At 38.6% G+C, this 22,298-nt stretch overlaps 1 protein-coding gene across 7 annotated transcripts in view; it reads right to left on the bottom strand.

The window, feature by feature from the left end:
• The window catches only part of LOC5577633, a 357,967-nt gene that overhangs the window by 173,330 nt on the left and 162,339 nt on the right, over positions 1-22,298 (bottom strand). For 4 of the 7 annotated variants that reach the window (XM_021838183.1, XM_021838185.1, XM_021838184.1 and 1 more), the window contains exon 3: positions 14,448-14,693. The exons of the other annotated variants lie outside the window; for them this stretch is intronic. In XM_021838183.1, the coding sequence (XP_021693875.1) occupies positions 14,448-14,693 (246 nt within the window). The remainder of the gene's footprint in view (positions 1-14,447; positions 14,694-22,298) is intronic. 7 annotated transcript variants of the gene reach the window in all.

The following is a 22,298-nucleotide window of genomic DNA, read 5'->3' as shown; positions in this document are numbered from 1 at the left end:
AAAAATGAATCAATATGGTGCAACCGTTTTTGAGCATAAGCATTTTAAAATCTCCTGAAAACATTATTCTGGAATGTTGCGATTTTTTTTGAGAATAAATTAATTGATTCGCATGATTTTTCTATGAAGGCTACTTTAAACCCGTTTTGTATAGCCCTTATATATATTTTTTTATAAAATTGCTCACAGAAAATGGCGACCAATAACAGTTGTATTGGGAGTGAAGGTACCCAGGCGAATGTTAAACATCTCAAGAACCAAGGGCGAACCGTTTCGCATAAGGACGTTTCCCATAAAGACGTTTGATCGGTATAGATAATCGGCATAGATTTTAAAAGTATACCAGTAATCACACGTTTCAAAACACTCTTATTATAATTTTACCTGAATCTTTTGATTCCGTTCAGTTTTTTTTTGTATTCTGGCACAACGAGAATTTTGCGAGCAAAAAAAATAGTGATTCCGAAATCAAAAAACAGGATTAGGATTAGACGTTTCATTGAGCATAATCAGCACTGGTGCAAAATTAAATAGTTCCCAACTATCTCAACAACGACCCACTTTACGACCATTTTAGTTCCCTTAAAAACTGCACCTTATTTGGAACAATCTTAAAATATCGAGGAAATAAATTCGGTCGAAAAATTGACGTTTCCGTGAATCACTTTGGAGATGGAAATTACTATGATTTGTAAATAAATAAGCTAAGCATCTCAAGTAATTTTTTTCATAGAAATAATAAATACACTGAGGAAAAAAATACCGTGTTGTGGCCAACAAAACCATATTCCTTGAGTTTTTTTTTCTGTATACGGAGCTACGGTACATATTAGTTCAAATTTTTCCTTATTGTGCAAGATGTTTGATAGTGCCCTAACACATAAGAATTTAGGTCCCTCGAATAACATTCAGTATAAACCATAATATCAACAAATGAATGAACAAAAAGGTTATATCAAGACCGGTTTTTTTTTTTTTTTTCCCTCATCTGTAGAGCCTTTTAACCACTGCTTCCATTATTTAGGAATATTGTGGTATGACCCATATTTTATTTGGTGCTCATCAAATATCCTTTCACAATTGAGATGTGATAGACATTGGTTGATGTGTCACACTGTCCCAACTGGGCACAACTCGTTTTATAAAGTCTATTACCCTATTAGGACTACCTTGCCAAATTTCCAAGGGCTCTAATAACCCTTTTCCAAATGTTAACGTTCTTTGATTAAGCAATGCTCCGCAGTTGCAGAGTAAATGCTCAGCAGTTTCGTCTTCAGCTTGACAAAAACGACACTCAGAGGATTGTATTTTTCCTATATTTTTAAGATGATACCTACTTGGGCAGTGACCGGTCATCAGGCCAGTTATTACCCTAAGATTTCCTTTATTAAGATTCAGTATAGCCCGGGCTTTAGCTAGACTGGGTTTTATGAATCTTTTCGCTTGCTTGGATGTATCCGTGGCGTTCCAATTGGATTCTACCATGGACATTTCCCAATTTTTCAGTTTCATCCTGAGAGTGCACTCAGGAATACCACAGAACGGTTCAGGGCCGACAAAGCTCGAAGCTGCACCCTGTCTTGCTAGATTGTCGGCGATTTCATTCCCCTCAATTCCACAATGGCCGGGCACCCAGTACAATGTAACTTCGTTCCTACTGGCCAATTGCTTCAAAGATAGAATGCATTCCCACACTAACTTTGATCTACATGTGAATGCCTTTAGAGCATTCAAAGCTGCTTGACTGTCTGAGAAAATACAGATCTTTGCAAACCTATAGTTTCTTTTGAGACAAACATTTGTACAGTCAATGATGGCTTGTATTTCAGCTTGGAACACGGTGGGACTGCGCCCCATAGCGATTACCTTGCTGATACCAGGACCGAAAACTCCAGCTCCGGTATTGTCGCCCATCTTTGACCCGTCGGTATAAAACACAATAGAACCTGCACGTAAACTTGGCCCACCAGAATCCCAAGTATAGCGGCTTGGTTTAACCACTTTAAAGGGAACATCATAGTTGGTCTTCGTTGTCATCCAATCTTCTATTGTTTTGTTATCTGAATTCAAATTGAATTCCTTGATGATTTTCATGTGACCAATCAAATCACCATCTAGTATTTTATTATAACGAATAAACTGCAAGGCGTTTTTTGCAGCTTGCAGTTTAATGAATTGATGCAAAGGCAGTATATTAAGAAGGGCATCCAAGGCAACCGATGGTGTACTTTTCATTGCCCCTGTCATTGATATACAAGCAAGTCTCTGCAACTTAGCCAGCTTCTTCTGAGCGGTTACCTCATTTGTCTTGGGCCACCATACCAGTGAAGCATAACTAATTTTTGGTCGGACTATTGCTGAATAAATCCAGTTTACCATATTAGGTCGCAGTCCCCAAGTTTTTCCTAGGGCTTTATTGCAGACCCATAGGGCATTAGTACCCTTACTTATGACCTTGCTCAGATGAGAGTTCCAGTTCAATTTCTTATCCAAAGTAACACCAAGGTGTTTAACTTCTTCCGAAAATTGAATTTGAACTCCATTCAAAGAAGGCTGTATAAGCTTTACCTTTTTCCTTCTGGTAAAAGGCACGATAGTAGTTTTTGAAGGGTTTACGTTTAACCCCTCTTTCCTACACCATTTGAGAGTAATGTTTAACGCAGTTTGCAACCGATCGGAAATCGTGTTATCAAACTTTCCACGAACTAAGATGGCCACATCGTCGGCATATCCTATTACCTCAAAACCTTGATCTATTAAATTTCTAAGGAGTTCGTCTACTACAAGAGACCACAGTAAGGGCGATAACACTCCTCCTTGAGGACATCCCTTCGTAGATCTTATAGATATTTGCGCACCTCCTAGATCAGCAGAAATTGTGCGACCCTTGAGCATGGTCATAACCCATTCGATAACACTTTTATCCAAGCCCCTTGCTTCCATGGCTGAACTCATAGAGCTATAGGATGCATTATCGAATGCTCCTTCAATATCGAGAAAAGCAACCACGGCTATTTCTTTGGCTTTAAGAGATTTCTCGATTTTATTTACCAGCGACTGCAGCGCCGTAATGGTAGATTTACCTGATTGATACGCAAATTGGTATTTACAAAGAGGCATTTCTATTAAACTTGTTGACTTGATGAAGTCATCAATTATTTTTTCCATTGTCTTTAAAAGAACAGAGGAAAGGCTTATAGGTCTAAAGGCTTTGGGAGTTGTTTTATCCTTTCTTCCAGCTTTTGGAATGAAGACAACTCGAACCTTTTGCCACGCTTTTGGAATATATGAAAGCGCAACACTTGCTTTGAATATTTCGGTTAAGAGCGGACAAAGCGTCTCTTTTCCTTGTTGCAGTAAGGCTGGGAAAATATCATCTTTCCCGGCAGATTTGAAAGGCTGAAAAGAACTCAATGCCCATTCGACCCTCGAAGGCGTGAAGATTTCACAAGCTTTCTGATAGGCATTTATCGACCATACATGTCTTGCCTCATCTAAGACCTGTTCTTCATCCGAATATGGGATCGATTCAGGGAAATGAGTTCTCATCATTACTTCCAGTGTTTCAGAAGAGTCAACAGTATAACTGCCGTCTTCTTTTTTAAGGCAACCTAGACCATTTGAATGGTCTTTTGAAAGGACTTTGTGCAGCCTTGCAGCTGCAGGAGCGTTGTTGATGGTTTCACATACCCGTCTCCAGTCCTTACGTTTGGCGTGCCTTAGTTCTCTGTTGTATTCTGTTAGGGCTTTTTTGTATTCAACCCAATCTAAAGTGATCTTTGCTCTATTGAACAACCGCCTGGATTTCTTCCTCAATCCTGCCAGCTTGTCATTCCACCAAGGCACATCCCTGTTAGATGACCTTTGTTGAATAGGACAGCTAGCATGATAAGATGAGACCATTTGGTCAATGATCCCATCAGAGGCATTTTCCAGTTGTGAAACAGTCGTGAACTGTTCACCGTTATACGAATTCTTATTCGTTAAATGAAAACGATAGAGATCCCAATTGGTTTTCTTCGGGTTTCTATAGCTTTCTGTTATTTCTGATCCAGCTTTAAAATCGAACCGGATTTGTTTATGATCTGACAATGATTCTTCATCAGAAACATGCCAGTTCACAATCTTCTCCGATAACAAGTCGCTACAGATCGTGAGATCAAGAACCTCTTGTCGGATAGAGTTTACAAAAGTAGGAGAATCACCTCTATTACATATGTCTATGTTGTTAGACGACATGTAGTTTAAAAGATCTTCTCCTCTTTTATTAATATCGGTGCTGCTCCAAATTGTATGATGGGCATTTGCATCGCACCCTATTATAAATTGGGCATTAATTTTCTTACAGTAGTTGACAAAATGAACGACAGAGCATGGAGGCACATCTTCAACATCTCCAGGAAAGTAAGCAGAAGCAATACATACCTCCGTTTTCCCACGGATAGTTGGCACCTCTACTTTGATCGCAACAATGTCTCTACGGATAAATTCTGTGATTGGGACAAATTTTGTGTCCCTATTTACAAGAATAGCCGTCCGTGGTTTGGACTGAGTTTCGTCGTACAAAACTCTACAACTGCTCGAAGGGCAACCAAGTACCCTTCCATTATTATTTGAATTAGTCCCACATTGATATTTTCCTTTGTGAACCTTCTGCTGAGCACTGCTGATGCGCCCTTTGCATGATGAAGGTTCACCTGGATAATTTTGATTCGATTCATATTACATTAACATGCTCCCACTCGTATCAAGCCTCTGATTTGAGGCTAAATATGAGTAGCCGATTATTTCGGAGAAGACCGGTTGATTACACAGTTCTTCGTACGATGTGTTCAAACAATTTGACTGTTGTTCTGCAACAAGTTTCTACACACACTAGGAATGGATACAGTCAACTCTCTACAACTCAATATTGAAGGGACCATAGAACGCATGAATGGCATAATCCAAAGATCCTGTAGAGCTCTGGTATTTTGAATTTGCCGATCGTTTCATAGGAATCATCTCAGGAATTCGGTAAAAGAATCTTGCAATAGATTATCTGAAACTCCCCAGCGATTTCAAAAGATTTCGTAAAGGGTTCTTCAAATTCTTTGTCTGAAGTGAAAATGTCTCAGCTAGAATTCGTCAAAAATCTCACTAAGTGGTGGTGGTATAGGTATCACATTCAAAATTGATTATTCCTAAAATGGAATCACCTACATTTTTGCAATGGTTTTGCGTACTATTGATGCTTGATTTCATATGGAACAGACCATTCATACAAGTGGATGGACTAATAAAATGAAGATCGTGAAAGTGAACCACAAAGGTCTGCGAAAGCTTGCGAAAGTCTACGAAATAAAAAGGGCTGTTAAGATCCGCAAAGTGGATAGCTCTATACTGTCCTTCTACGCCTACTTGGCCAACGTTCTATGTAAATGACCTTAATAAATCTTTTCGTCTCTGTCAAACCGCGCCTATTATTTGGAATTCCCCGTCATTCCCTTCAAGAGGTTACAGGCCCAGCGTGCTTCCACTGCGCCAATCTAAAAAAAAATATTTTCAACGCTTATGTAATTTCATCATTCTGGACTAGACAACGGACTAGCATGCAACGCTCAGTGGCACAGTCGAAATAGGTTCCTGAAAATTTTTCGGGCTGAAGCGGAAATCGAACCCATACTCCTTGACTCGATGTGGCTAAATGTTTAGTAACATCAACCAAGCAAAGTACTGTTTTTCGTGAAGCGAGGAGTTTGAGTTTTAGGAGTTGAGGATCACCCTTTAAATTGAGAACTTGACTAGTAGGGGCGCTTTTTCTAGCCTAAACTATATGAACCTTGAGGGATAAGAATGTAACGTTCGTAACATATGATATCTCTAGATCTTGAAAACTTGGAAGGTTGATATCTTTGGCAAAGTTGTTCAGTAGGTCAAGAGCTAACATGCGGTGGTCATTCAAATACGGAATTTCGCCACCAGGTGACGCAAGTGTACATGTGTTTTTTGTTTTACAAATATCTCAGTAGCCTGACCTCTTAGAAAGATGGCGTATTCCACAGTTGTTCAGTAAGTCAAGGGCTATCATTGTCTGAATAAGTTGATTCGAAATTTTACCACCAATTTAACCGCTAGTGAGCATGAAACTTTCGTTTCACAGATAAGCCTCACCATTTAGAAAGCTGGTAGCTTCGGCAAAGTTGTTCAGTAAGTTAAAGGCTATCACTATTTTACCCAAAGAGTCCAAAATTTTGCCATCAGGCTGCACCGAAGGGCCATCTTCTAAGTGGCCAGGCTCCTGAGATATCGGCAGAACAGAAGTTTCATGCTCACCAGCGCCATTTAGTGCCAGTATTTCGAATCAATAAGCTCAAATAATGATAGTCCTTGACATACTGAACAACTTTGCCGAAGACGTCATCTTTCTAAATGGTCATGATTTTGAAATATCTGCAAAACCAAGAGTTTCATGCTCACTAGCATAACGTAGTAGACATTCGGACGTCGAAATCCCTCTATTGAGTTGTTAGGACTCCCTAGCAAGGGTCAGTTACCTGTTTGTGAAAATCAACAAACTAGATCATTACCAAACTCCGTTCAGTTAAGACCTTAATAAACCTAACTTTCAGTTTCTGTTAAACTTTGCCTATTATTTGGAGTTCCTCGTCATTCCCTTCAAGAGGTTATGGGCCCAGCACACATCAACTGCGCCACTCTGCTAAGGACATTACGTGCAACATCCCGTTGCTGCGTGGCAGTGGAGCAGACTTCTAAGACTGGAGCTACGGTGTATGCCTGTTTCTCGAAGCCAAAGGCGTATTGGCTGTGTGACAAAAAGCGGCACCGACAGCAGAAGCAGAAAAGGCGATGTTTGAAGAAACGGACCGAATCTCCAAGGCATTGTTGGTGAGTTGTCAAACTGACGAATGCCTTGAAATCGTTCGAGAGAAGGCGACCACGAAGGAGATGTGGACCAGTCTGGTTTCGGTGTATGCGAAGGAGTCCATGGCAAGTCAAACGATCATCAGGAAGCAGTTGGCTCGTTTGCGGATGCTTGAAGAAGGCGACATGCGGACGCATCTATTGGAATTTGACGGTCTCTTGAGGAAGTTGAAGACGGCTGGAGCAACCTTGGCTCTTTTTGACGCTTCCAGCCTCTTTCGATCCGCTTGTTACCACCCTGTAGAATGTTGCTGACGAAGCTTTGAATCTGAATCTCGTCAAACAGCCGAAGAAAAGAAGCGAATTGGCCGGCAGGGTGATTCAATTGAAGACACGTTTGAAGCGTTCACGAGCGATTAGAAGAAGTTCCAGAAAGTCCTCGGTAAATGCCACAAATGCGGTCGCCGTGGCCGCATGGCGAAGGATTGTCGCCAGCGGGAGGCAATTTTAGTGAAGAAGGATGCTTTTAGCTTCATGTCCGATGCAAATGTTGCGTAGAAGTGGCCTGAGCGAATCCTGTTCAAGCTTGATTCTGGGTGCAGTGACCGCCTGGTTGGCGAAAAGACCGCTTTTATCGTGCTGGAGAAGATGGCCAATCGTGTGGAAATAAAGGTTGCTAAGGAAGGGGAAGCAATGCTTGCTGAAGAGATTGGAGAAATCAACGTCACAAGTAACAAAGGTGTGCACTTTAACCTCAAGAAAATTCTTTATGCCGCGAAACAACGCGAAAATCTTGTTGTCTTGTTCTCTGGAAGCGTAGCTGACTTGAAGAAGTACGGTAAGTTGTTAGCAACTGCACATCTTTGGGGCAACTTGTACGAGCTCGAGCTCGTGCATATCGGCCAACGGGTGGACACTATGACCCAAAAAGGAATGCTGAAAGATATGGACGAAAAGGCAAGTAAAATGGTAAAATTAACAGTTGCTCCAGACGTCAAGTTTGATGTATCGTGCTTCCCGGATGCTGTGATGAGTCAAGAAGATAATGTTTCGTTGACTATACACTTCCCGCTCGAGCAAGAGGGGTAAAATAACCAGACGGCCACAATAGAAGAAATGGATCAGGCAAATGGAGAAGAGGACGCAACTGAAGTTCAAGACTCGGTTGAAACACCGAAAAACGCGCTCCCTTCGCCCACAGAAAGACGCGAAATTCTGAGAGAATTGCCGTCGAGGTCTAGCGGACGGAAGTGCAGGTTCCCCGGTAAGTTTCTCGAATATTTTGCCGGTTATACAGATATTTCTGGCGAATCAATTTTCGCAGATATACCAGAGTCTTTTGATGAGCTGATCCAGCATGATGATCGAGCCATGTGGATGGCTGCTGTGCGAGAGGAACTTCGTTTCATGGAAGAGAAGAAGGTCTGGTGTTTGTCAAGCTGCCCGCAAGAATTGAGGCCCCTGAAATCGAAACGCGTTCAAATATAAAGCGAGACAGGTGGTGAAAGGATTCCTGGAGGCTGAAGTCGATTACGAGGACTATCAATTTCGACGATCGCTATACTAATACCGCTTCTATGTGAGAGTAGTACCAGGAGATTTGCTTGAAGCTTAACTTTCAAGATGACGTACTGCGGAGAAATCGGTCGTGGAAATTGTTTGATGAATTTTTTCCAAGGAACTAATATCGACAAACTATTGATGCGCTTCAATATAAAGTATTGTAACCCTAACGAGACAACTAGGGTAGGTGTACCAGTTATGGCCATTAGAGTGGTTCAAAAAATCGGTTTTTGCTCCACACCGTTCATCCGATTCTAGATCAAATTCTGAGTGTCCTCCCAAAAATTGGGCTCATTTGGATGAAAACTGAGACTGCACAAGCCCTTGAAAGTTTATATGGGGATTACTATGAGAAACGCAACCAATTCATTCAAATGGTCATAGTGTTTGTCCATGTACTTTTGGGGATTAGAACTATGTTGAGACTGTGAGATACAATAATTAGCTACAACTTTGCCGAAGACCGTTTTTAAAACGGATGCCCCAGTTATTAGTTATTGATTTTTGAATGAGTTGTAAAACTTTGGCTATAATTATTGGGCTGTTCTGCAGGCATCATTGGATATATGTAGTAAAACATAGTAGCCATGATTCGCGCCAGGTGTAGCAATGTTGCCTGTTCAGAAGTTAAATGAGCACTGCTGAAGAATTTGTGACTGAATATAAATCAATAACTAATAACTGAGGCGTCCGATTTGAAAACGGTCTTCGGCAAAGTTGTAGCTGATGAATGTTTCTCACAGTATCAACGTAGCTCTAATCCCCAAGAGCACATGAGCAAACACTATGATCGATTTAATTAATTGGTTGCTTTTGTCATAGTAATTCCCATATAAACTTTAAAGGGCTTGTGCAGTCTCAGTTTTCATCCAAACGAGCTCAAATTTTGGGAGGACACTAAGAATTTGATCTAGAATCGGAAGAGCGGTGTGGAGCAAAAACGATTTTTTGAACCACTCTAATGGCCATAGTGGTTCCCTATTTCGCCATACGTGTTAATTGGAATAATTCTACATTACAAAAGGTTTTGTGTATTTCAGCAGTTAGATATACTATTTAACTTAGGAGATGAACCAGCCTATGGCTGAAAATCTCGATAATAAAGATAATAATAATAACTATTTAACTTGATGTTAAAACATTCGATGAGATAAAAAATGTGAAAGTTATCGAAATTGTACATATGGCCAAATAGGGAACCACTATGGCCATAACAGGTACATTTTCCCTATAGAGAAAAAACTGGCTGTTTCTAGCGAAGGTGAGATGATTCAGGAACAGTGAATCGAATTGTCGAAGACGAAAAACAAACAATAAAGCAAGCTCGCTCACAACCGTTTGTCGCAACTGTATCGGATAAGGACACAATCAAAAGCAGATTTGTCATGACAATCATAGAGCACAACATTGTTGCAACATTTTCAACTCGCGATTAATTAGTTATTTTAAACACAAAATCAAATTTGTTTTATGGATGCTGTTTGATAATGTGTCACCAACACGGAGAAAGTTCTCGAAAGTTACAATGCGAAGCCCAGAAAATCGCTACGCACGTGGTGATCGATCTTTGTCATATTCTGTTCAAGTGATGATAAACTGATGTTGCGGAATAAAATTGTTGCAACAAGAATAGGAGGTGACAATGTCTTTGTTGCTGCGTGTTGGGTGTCCGGCCATTTGGCCGAACGCCGTTTGGCCGAACGCCGTTTGGCCGAACGCCGTTTGGCCGAATGCTGTTTGGCCGAACGCCATTTGACCGAACGGGTCGTTTGGCCGAATGCCGTTTAGCCGAATTACGAACAAAAAAAATATTAAGGGCCCTATTTTATAAGTCGAGTCGACCAAAAACGACTCGACTGGATTCACTGTCGACCAAAATTTTAGCTCGAGTCGGCTCTGTCACTCGAATTTATCGACAGTTGTCACTCTATGTGACTGGATTACTATGGGAGTCGACGGGTGACATCTGAAATATGCATGCTTACTTTGATCGACAATGACTACAGACGAGTCACATGAATTCGCTCGATTTACAAAATAGACCCCTAAATTACTACAACACTTATGTGTAAGATTCTTCTTCTTGCCCAATAATTTATCAGCTAATTAATTGGCTTTAATGACGTGACGGGACGTCATGTTTGTCACTATATAAGTGCTCCAAGAGAATGATAAAATTGACGAAGTTGTGAACTACACTCAATGCATCAAGACTCAAAGCTCATGGTTGTTTCATCTGGGGCTACCAACGGTATGATAACGTTCCAGTTTTTTTATGTTTTTATTAGAAGTTTTTCCTTCTTTTAAGCATTGGCTATTCTTTGGAGTTACACTGGTTTTGTTATTGCTGGCAATAATTCACCTTAAATGTCAATTGGGAATTTTACCTTCTTTAAATCATCGGCAGTTCTTTGTAGTTATACTAATATAAAAATTGTTTGAATTGCACTTGCTTACATTTTCATAAGAGATTTTTCCTTCTTTTGATCATAGGCTGTTCTTTCTGTTTCTCCTCTAATATTAAGATTCCAACGTGTGAACTAAGCTTTGCACCATTGCTTGCGTATAGCAGTAAACCGATTGACTCGGTGAATAACGCTCACAGTTTCTCCTTTGTGAAAAGAAGAAGCCAAAATTTGCGGTTACTAGGATTATGAAATAATTTACTTAATACGATTCGAGGAATCGAAGCAATCCAGTTCTGCAGCAGGACTAATAATTTGTTTTAGTTACTGTCAAAAGCTGACTACAAACACAATTCGACAGCTTCTGCTGGTAGCTATTACCGCTAGCAGAGAAGTAAATATTTGCTTACATTAAGGATGTTCTTCTTTCAGCACTGACTGTTTGTTGAACTAACATCAAAGAGCCAATTATGTGTACCGTAATCCGGGGTAACATTGATCAGTTTTTAGGATATTTCTTTAATATTTAATTGAAAAATGCAAAAGTACTGAGTTTTATATTTTTAAAACAAGTACTGCCACCCATAGCTCGTGACTATATACTGTATTTTGTTTTTTTGAAAGATTTAAGCATATTTACAAAAATGTTAAAAATATTCCAGCTGATATGGGGTAACATTGATCATCCATGTAAACAACCTTCGGTAATATTGAAAATGTCATTACTTACTTAAATCATGGCCCTGAAGCCGAATATCATGACCAAACGCTTACATCTTATTCACTTTTTGAGTTATTTTAAAATTAAAACACCTCGAACAGCGGAATACGCCTAAAGGTAGGCAATTTCCTAAGGGAATTCTACATTCTCAACAGTAATTCGTTAATGTTGCCTAATTGAACATACTTATAATAGTTTTGACAGCGGAATCGTTTTTGGCGATGCCATTTTTAGTGAGAACCGCATTTTCCTTGCTCATATCGCTTGCAGAACCTATGTGAGACATGATTCTACGGTAGTGTCATCCTTAACCATTGAAATCATTGTTTCGCAAACTTGTCAAATTTACGCATAAAGTTTACGCAATTTTTGCAAAAATCTTAATTTTGAATAGCTCATAAATATAAGAAAGAGAAGCAACATTCATGCTTTGGAATGTTTCATCAATAAATGATGATACCAACTTATTACGAGATGAGTCATTCCGATCAATGTTACCCCGCTGATCAATGATACCCCGGATTACGGTACATCAATGATGATAACCTTCTTTAGAAATAAGCTGCACAAGCTCTTTGAAATTCAGCTTCAAAGCTCACTACAATAATAAGCTAACTGTAATTCATTATTATTTCCTATTTCGGCCAAACGGCATTCGGCCAAATGACTCTTTGGGCCAACTGGCGTTCGGCCAAACGGCATTCGGCCAAATGACCCGGAACCGTGAGTAACGAAAATATGTTAGAGGATTTGATCACAAAACCGGTGGGCGCGGTACACCTAAGAAGCTGTGCCGAGGCCTTGGATTGGCCGATTGAGAGGGGGTGTTGACGTAATAGCCAATTGGACGTCACGTCCCCCTATTGAGTTGTTAGAACCCCCTAGCAACGACCAGTTACCTGTTTGTGGAAATTAACATAGTAGGTCATCAAACTGCGTTCAGTTCAGAACTTGATAAATCCAGCTTCTCGTTGCTGTTAAACCGTGCCTATTATTTGGAATTTTCCGTCATTCCCTTTAAGACCAGCGCTACTTATTGGCAAGCTACTGAACAGAACGCGATTCATTAGGTTTACATAGAGCATGGGACGAGTAGGCGTAGAAGGGCACCATCTTTCTCAATCGGTCCATGCACGAGTTCACTAATTTGACATTTGAGCGGTGCCGAATTCACTGGTTTCCATGGCCACATATATAACATGGCACCGCTAAAACGTCAAATTGTGAACTCGTGCATTGGTCCATAGGCAGGCTCCTAATCTGCAGAACAAAAGTAAAAGTTTCATGCCCACTAGCGCCACCTAGTGGTTAAACTCCGATCGAAATGAAGTACCATCAAAATCTGTCGAGTGTTGTTCTTAAGAAAATTCTTGAGGAATCCATTTTGGTTTGATGTCGATAGATTCCTCTGTTGCTAAATGATAGCATATAAATCACAACTTTTGCTCAAAATACAACAACGCGACAGTCCGAAAAAGTTAGTTCAGTTATGGAGAATCACATAAAAAGTCATATTTTGTTACAATTTTTTTTACTGTAGAGAAAATCTTGCTGTAAATTTTGGTGCTATTAACCCCTTTACCGGCAGCTTCATATTTTATCGCAATAAAAATATTCAAACCTTGATAACTTTCTTGTTTCTCGATATTTTTGCATCATTATTTCACAAGTTCTCAAAAAACTCTTCTTGTTTTAGAATCCGTGCCAATATTGTTTATTGGTCAACTGGATCCTGAGATATTCCGAAATTTCTGGGGGGACCGACGCGTAGCTATAACCCACGTAAATATCTCAGGCTACAGAATTTTTATCGTATTCGGATATTCATTTTTCGGAACAATACATTAATGAGAGTATGTTGTGAATAAATGAAGCAATTTGGTGCAGTCGTCTTTGAGTAAAGAGCATTCATGTGTCGGTACCACGCTGGCCCAAGAAAGATCTTAAAAACTTAAAAAATCATATCGTAGTTTTCAGATATCTCCTAGAATACTGAACCGATTTGTATGATTTTTTCAGAGTAGGTCTTTATTACAAAGTTTTGTGTAGCCCACATTTTACTTTTTTGATATATTAACGTAGAACAAAATGGCCGCCCAAGATATTGTATATGGAGAATATCGGTCCCCCAAGGAACATAGGAATATCTTTAAAACCAGATCACCAATGAAAGATATCGACATAGATTCTTAAATAAGAAGAGTTTTTTGAAAACTTGTGAAAAAATGGTGCAAAAATATTGAGAAACAAAAAAGTTATCAAGGATTGAATATTTTTATTGCGGTAAAAAATAGAGCTACTGGTACAGGGATTAAATACTAAAAAAATATTATTACAAATATTGTTCAAAAAAAGAAAAGAGTTAATTATATGAAAATTCATTACAATTATTTAAGAATTCACTGGTCGGGATATTAAATCTCTGGCCCATTTGAATTGAAGCAAATTGCATTTCATTCCATAAAATTAAGGCTTATGTTTTGATAAACTGAATCAAAAACTATAGAATCTGATAAAAAACAAAATTTTCTAAAACATGAAAACCATTCTTCTCAAAAACTGTATGTGTTCTAATAATTATAAAAACACATATAAAACCATCTTATCAAAATACATTTAAACCATGGCAAACGGTCAGACCGCGTAAAACACTGTTGACTAGTGTCATTGGAGAAGGTTCGGGTACACTACAAAGGGTTGCAACTGATAAAACAGCAAAACGGGGCACGGAACGAACGATAAAAGAGCTGAATCATTTGTCAAGAAAAGAAAAACCGGAAGCAACAACTGTATGTATTATTCTCGGAAGAAAATGGGAAACAATGTTGTCCTGTGGAAACTTCTGTAGGAAGCTTCATTTTAGTTTAGTTTGGTTTGGTTTTTGGTGCACTCACATTTGCTTATGACACACAACGCATACCCAGTCAGTGGTGCGAGTGGAGAATTCGCGACACCCCTTACAGACCCGCAGCCGGCAGGAACGGCACGGTGCTCCCCGGTTGATGATCCTTCCCAGCTCGGCGCCACAACGCGAGCAGGAACGGGTCGTTTCGATGTAGGTGGGCCTATCCAGGGAACCACCGACCATCGCCTTGACGTTGCCCTTCTTGCGCAAATTGAACAACTCGGCCCGGAGGAGCCTTAATTTGGTGCGTTTCCGTTGATGGGGCAGTTGTGGGTGGTAGGGTGGATTGATTTAGTTGCAAAGGGTGTTGATTCAGATTGATTTGGTGCAATGGTGCGTGTTTTATTGTTTCATGTGTGATTGATTGATTCGATCGAGTTTTTTTTTGTTGGTTGTGAATAGAGAGCAGGAAGAGAGAAAAGAGAAATAATGATTAGAGGTATTTCCCGTTGAGAATACTGATTAACTGAAAGCATGACTGAAATTCGCTAATGGCACGAAAGAAAAAAAGCAAATAAAATACTATTACTCTAGGTGAAATGCACCCCCTTTATGTACACAGTGAGTGTCACGGTGCGTCGGAAACCTTTTTTTAACGAAAACTCAATATCTACCAATTCAGTACTCGTCATTCGAACGTTATAGTTGTAGTTATAGTCGAGCGAACGAAAGTTATTGTGATTTAAAGATTTTTGGTAGTTTTGATGGGATTTTTTACAACATACTTTAGGATACGTATTTGTTTAACAGTGCATCCTTGATAATTTATAAACCAATCAAGTGATCATCAGGTTTGCATGAAGCTTTGAAAGTCTGCGATATACAAGAATCTATTCTATGAATTTAAATCATTTAATCGAGATAATCGAGATAAGTTACAGTGATATGTACATTTACATATATTTTCATGAAGTTTTCCTAAAACTATTGCACTATATTATCAAAAGAGAGCGGAAGAGGAGAGAATCTCTTATTGTTACATAGGTCCTATAGTATGTTACGCAAGAATATTCACATTTTGCATAGCTGATGATAACTTGGTTGGTATTTTTTGTTTCCCTCATTGAAATATTTTTAAATTCACTGAGAAGATGTTTTATTACTATATCTTTCGAATGGTTGCTGCTGATATGTTTTCGTTAATAACGGTTTCAGACACACCATGTAACGTATCTCCTATGATGACGACGACGACAGAGTTCCTACATAGAGAGTGCGAGAGAGGGAGTACCTAACAGCTGAAGAGATACGTACTAGAAACTAGAAAGAGCACTCTGTGATACGTGTGTGACCTACTCGCCATTCACCACTTCTACCTGCGGAGAACTTGCACACCGTTACGTGTCAATCAAACTGACTCCAGGCAGGGCACTTTGAATGTGTATTTATTGTGTACATGTAATCTATTCGTTTCGGGCTCTACTAGGCGTGTTGTGTGGTGCTAGAAGGCAACAGAAATTAACTCGGCTGCTGGGGTGGTGGATAAAAAACTAAACTAAACTCCTTTCGCCCCGGACAGACGAAACGACGCGACGGCGCGGGTAAACTCGGAACTGCTGCTGCGGGACTCTCGTGGGAAGTGAAACTTACTTCTATTTACCACTAGTTTACGTGCCATTATTAGTCACATGCTAACTAGTTCGGTTCGGTTCGGGTAGACGTTGGGAAGCTTGAAACTCCCGCATATGACTGGTCTTCCATGGAAGTAGGCTTCTGTAATTTGGGTTTAGAGTTTAGACCTTTACCTTTTCAACGAGAGATGAAAGTGTTTTAGTTTCTGGTAACAATTATGTATTTGATTAAATTTAGCTCAATGAAACAATTCAACGGAAATGGTTCTCTAATTCGATATCGAGATACGAACGATCGAGTAGAGAGAGTTGATTAGGGTAGAAGCACCGGTTTTGGCCATACCCTAGATGTAGCCATAGTGGATTATACACCGTCTTACATAGCCAATCAGCATGAAACCTTTGGTATTCAGTAGATCATATTCATATGATAGAGCTACATTTATTTACTCGTCCAAATTGATTCAAAACATAAGAAAAGCCATTGATTTTACTTATAATTTTAGCTCCCATACACCTAATATGGCCAGGGCACTCCTAATTTGGCCACTCTCATGAGAAATCAATACAATTGGCCAAGTTACCGAAGTTAAATCTCTGGCCGAAACTGGTTCCGTTGGCCTATATTGACCAACGGGATTTTCAAAGCGAAAAAATAGTTTTAGCTCAATTTTGATATTTTACACACATAATATTAGAGATGGGCAATAAGAATCAGAACCGTTCAAAAGATCCGGTTCACTCGAAAGAACGAGTGATCCGTGGCTATTTTTTGGCTAGAGTCGGTTTATTTGATCAGCACGGATCAGCTAAAAAGCGACCTGGGAAAAGAACGTTCCGATTTTTCCCTTATTCTCCTTTGTTCATTCCTCGACTTTATTACAACGCTTGACACGTGCCTTGCTTTGCGCGCCACGCTACACATGCAAGCAAAGGTTTCTGCTGCACCGTGCTCTCTGCGCTCTCAGCATAGACAGGAAGCCTACTTGCACACAGGAAGATGTAAGATAGAGAGAAAAAGTGCCCACCTGAATGGCAAGCACATTTTTTGCTTCTGCCTTTTGGTTCGGCGGCCGAGTGTATCATGAGTTTCTGGGGAAGAATGTACGAAGAATGAGAGAGAGAAAGAAACGAAAGGAACGACACATGTCGCGCAACAGGGAGTGAACCGCTCTTTTTCCGTTCGATTAAAGTTCGCTCTTCTTTTGCCACTGAGCCACTGAACCGTTCAAAAGATCCGGTTCACTCAAATGAGTGATTCAGATCGGATCCATTCTTTAAAATGAGCCGTTTTGCCCATCTCTACATAATATGGATTCAAAGCTTGCATTTGACATATGTGTAGTACAGTGGTCCTCAGCCTAACCGATAACACGGGCCATCTTAACTCTTTCAAAATCAGTCGCGGGCCGCAAGATTTATGATTAATTTTAACAGCTCACTTTAAATCACTATTTCTATGAGAATGGATAATATATTTCTGGGAACTTTATGATCAAAGCAAAGGGGTTTGGAAGCAAAGATATAAGTGACAGCAAAAAATGCCATGTTTTTAATAAACTATGTTAGCTAATACAAAAGAATTCATGACGAAAAAACTCATATTGAAAAACTTTTTAAAAGCAAGAAACAGAGTTTTATTAATATACTTAACTCAAATACGATCAATATGTCTCAATCCACATTGGACAATGCAATTGCAACTTTTTCGATTAATAATACAAAATGGTCTACTTTAGAGGTTTTTATCTATTTTTATGGATCGATTCATATCAAATTTTAACATATCTTGAATTTTAACATATATTTGTAACTTTTATTTTCTTTTCAAATTAAAAGCAATAATAAATTTCAAAATTTACACAAACCAAAAAATTGACCAAATAGATTGATAGTATCTTCAGCAATGTTGTACATTTAGATGAGTTTAACAATTATGCTGAAGATACTTGTGTAGGTCTCTTATATTTTGAGATAAATCGTTTGAATATTTTTCGTGAAATTCACTACAATCGAATCCATATAATTTTTCATTTGTTTGTATTCAATTTTTAAATATTTAAAAATATATGTTGACACTTAAGTAACGTCCAACATGCTGTGTGAATTTTATTACTATTGGACTATCCAGCTTTTTACGCTAGCTATAAATCAACAAGGGGTAATTCAATTTTGACATTTCTTGCCTGCAGATTTTATAGTTGAGTCTAAGCAGGCAATGATTTTATTTTGTTGATTGAACTGTCAATAATTTTCACTTGATGTGTGTTTGCAGCAACAGTATCTTCGTGTTCCTATATAAACCATTTTCTCATAATACTAAATTATTTTGTTTAATTTTAGGCAACAACAATTCGGATCCGTTATAAGTTATCATATATGAACGAGTTTTTATACAATTGTTTGATAATCGGACAAAACGATATGGATCGTGTATAACTTCTGAGCGTTTTTTTACGGTAATCAATTGGTCATCGAGACAGTACGTTCAGAGATTGTCAAAAATTCAGATTGAACCCTCAACAAATTTAAAGCTTTGCATAGAAATCAACTGCTCTTACTAACAAAGTTTATTAGGAATAAAAACAATATCAATTCCATGGCCATGGCAAGCAGACGTACGCTATATTCTCACGACCTTAGTCTACTCTACTGACGACCAAAACCCACAAGGCACAAATTTCGCTCATTTGTGATAGGTTTTGTTAAGAAACTTCACTTTCAGTCTTTTATTATTTCTATTCCTACAAACCTCCTGCACGAAGTTACGAATAACGAATAATCTGCTCTTTAGCCCTATTTACATTAGCAGTAATGACTTCTAGTCAAACACAAATTTAATCGGGTTTCTGAGTAATTAATAAAAATGTCGGCATTCAATGTTAATGAAGCATAACAATGCATTTCATTGACCATTGGCGACTCAATGAATTTTGCTGCACGTTTATAGTTTCTGATATAAATTGATAACTCCGTTTGTCAAATTAATTTCTAGAAGTCCTATTTAATGCACCTGAAATAAATAATATATATAAAAATATGTAAAGATAATGTGTAGAATATTAAATTTCTTGAAAACACTTTTTGGTTTTGGTCTCCTGGAAACACGTTCGTAAACATCAAAAATTTGCTCCACCACTAAGGTTGCTACGATTCAACTATAAAAAAATTATACTGTTTGCAGTAAATGTCAGAAAGGGGTGATCCAAAATTTATGGCATACTAGCGTTAAAAGCTGGATAAATAACTGAGATTTATCCCACAAAAGTAGACCATTTTGTATGGAAGATCGAAAAAGTTGCAGATGTATTGTCCAATACTGTACATTTCTTTACGTTCGGGCTCCTCAACAATTCAGAAAGCAATCCATAGTAAAAAAATTCGAATAACATAATTTTCAAAGTTTTACAGAAAAAGTCATTTTTGAAGTCAAAATATAAAAAAATCAGCATTCTGCAGGTATCTGCAAGACCAAGATCCTGGTTCAATTTTGTAAACTAAAATATGTGCAGAAGAGAGATTTTTAGAGACTTAAAGACTTTTTGCAGGCCCATAGCTGTGCCTTCAAGATTCTAAAAAAAAATCAGGTTTTTCAGAAACTTTAAACCTTTGATTGAGTCAAAGTCAATTCCATATTACTCCTTATGCCATGAAGATGCATGAACGCAGAAACATTTTACATGATTTCAATGACTGACTTTCCAAGAACAAAGTTGCAAGAGCAAAGGAATAAACACCAGCATGAATAAAAATTATAACATGCGGGCCGCATCACATTAACATTCAAAATCCATTCGCGGGCCGCAGTTTGGTGACCACTGGTGTAGTATAAATACGGCTTCCCATTTATTTTTTATTGACATTTTCTCTTAGGCTGGCCAAAACCGGTGCTATTACCCTACTATATTTTTTTCTTGTAAGAGCTTCGACGGTTTCTATAGGGGCAGATACATAAACAACGTTTACAACAAAAATGAGAAGTTTACAATTTAGGACTTACTAGTCCAATTGAAAATCAAGTTACTTAAGACTCAAGTTCCCACTTAAACCAAAAGCTCATAATTTGAAACCTTCAAGTAGACATGTTGTTACGATGAGAGGGGTTCCAATAAATTGGTCAGATGAAGTTAAGTATCTAGGGCTCATGCTAGATAAGAGTTTAACTTTCAAAAATTACATTGAGGGCATTCAAGCCAAATGTAACAGATATGTAAAATGTCTCTATCCCCTTATCAATAAAAAAATCAAAACTTTGTCTTAAGAACAAGCTTTTGATATTCAAACAAATTTGCAGGCCAGCCATGTTGTGTGCTGTACCAATATGAACTAGCTGTTGTAATACCAGGAAGAAAGCTCTGCAGAGAATTCAAAACAAAATTTTGAAAATGATTCTGAAGCTTCCTCCCTGGTATAGTACCAATGAGCTACATAGAATATCCGTTATATGTTGAAACTAATGTCAAATAAAATAATAAATAATTTCAGGCAAAAATCGTTACAATCTTCTATTGCAACGATTAATGCGTTATGTATTTAGGTTGAATTAGGTTATATAAATTGAAAACGTGTTTTTTTTCTTTTATAAGCAGGTGAAATCAACTCACCTGTAAAAAATCTGAACTGCTACGGCAAATGAAATGTAATATGTTGTTAACAAAATGTTAATAAAATCTTAAATTTGTTTTACCAAATTTGGATGATAGTGTTATCTAATAACACAGAACACCTATATATAAGAAATGAATGTAATGTTCGGAATGATACTAATAAATAAATTAAAAAAAAAAAAATAAAGTTTACAGCGTCCGTTCATATAGTTTTTCTCACAATCCCAGCGTCTTCTTCTCTGAAAAACATTTTTTTTATACGTTGGATAACGTCTTACGGCAACATACTGGGGTACAATTTCGAAAAACGAAAAATCGCTCGCGTCACGAAAAGTGGTTAGATTTTGGCTGTTAATAACTTACTAACGCCCGTATAGATTTTCAAGATTCTTGCACCAATCGATTGGAAATCTTTCTACGAATCTACTCCAACAATGAAAACTATTGATTATCAAGACTAAACTATTGAAAAATTGAGAAATATCGAAGCATGTCTTATTTTTCATAGAAAATCACATTTTTCTTGTGTATTCCTGACACAGACATCATTGCGCGATATCTTAGTCACTTTCGTCATTCAAAGGGAAACGCCCCTTTTGGTCTTCTTCTCATTTCTCTTTATTATCTCGTGTTCAGTCGAAGCCAACCAAATTCCACTTCACGCGCACGACCGCATTTTAATTCAATCGTCTTCGGTAATCTTTTGGTGTGTTTCTGTCTAAGAATGGAATGAAAACCCAGTTCGATCGATTGTGACTACCATCAACCGTCCTTTTCAGGACGACAATTTCATTTTGAAAGAGAGTTATGATAATTTTACATCGTGAAGAGCGACATTACTGGTGAATGGATGTGATGGATTCATATTTCGGTCAGTCATTTGCATGCAATCACTCATCAGCGTCAAAATTGATGCTTTTCGAGAATCACAGGTCCAAGAAATCAATTTCCCATCGCGCTCTCGCAGGGCAATCTTCGACATTGTGTGCATGAGAGACAAATTGCGGACGGCATTAGAATGAGGATCCCGGTTTGTCTCGCATTTAGCGATGATTGAATAATGCCGTTGTCGTCGTCGCCAAAGCGATCAGTATAAACTCGAATTGAAAGCTAAAACTTATCAGCAACAGCTTTGTTGATGATTTGATTTGGTAAGAAATTGTCGAACGAATCCAAATAAGCGCACAGAGAAGACTGCAAAAATGCTACCGCCACCCGACGGGAACCTGGGTAAAACTTTGTTTGCCATTGCTCTCCGTTGGAAAACTTATCATCCAAAATTTCAATTGGCAATTAAATAAATACATAAGTCAATAATAATAGGTGAAATATCTCTAGCCGTAACTCTTTTACGTGGAATACATTGCTGTGGCTCTGAAAAGGGGCGTTTTGCTTGAAATTGTGTCCCAATTCAATTTAAACTCGTTCGCCACGGATACAATGAGCCAGCTAGAAGGCCTTCGGCATGATGATGACACGCTTGGCGTGGATCGCGCACATGTTGGAACCCTCAAAGATAGGCCTCGCTCGCTTCCTGCATGGCCATGACGGCCAAGCTCTGTAATCGCAGATCGGTCTTGAAGTCCTGAGCGATTTGACGGACCAGGCGCTGGAAAAACAACTTGTGGTTCAGCAGCTCCGTCGAATTCTGGTAGCGACGGA

Source organism: Aedes aegypti, chromosome 1 (assembly GCF_002204515.2).
Source record: "Aedes aegypti strain LVP_AGWG chromosome 1, AaegL5.0 Primary Assembly, whole genome shotgun sequence".
In the NCBI taxonomy this organism is placed as follows: domain Eukaryota; kingdom Metazoa; phylum Arthropoda; class Insecta; order Diptera; family Culicidae; genus Aedes; species Aedes aegypti.
The sequence above is the reverse complement of the archived record's forward strand: the minus strand, read 5'-3'. Positions and strand labels throughout refer to the sequence as shown.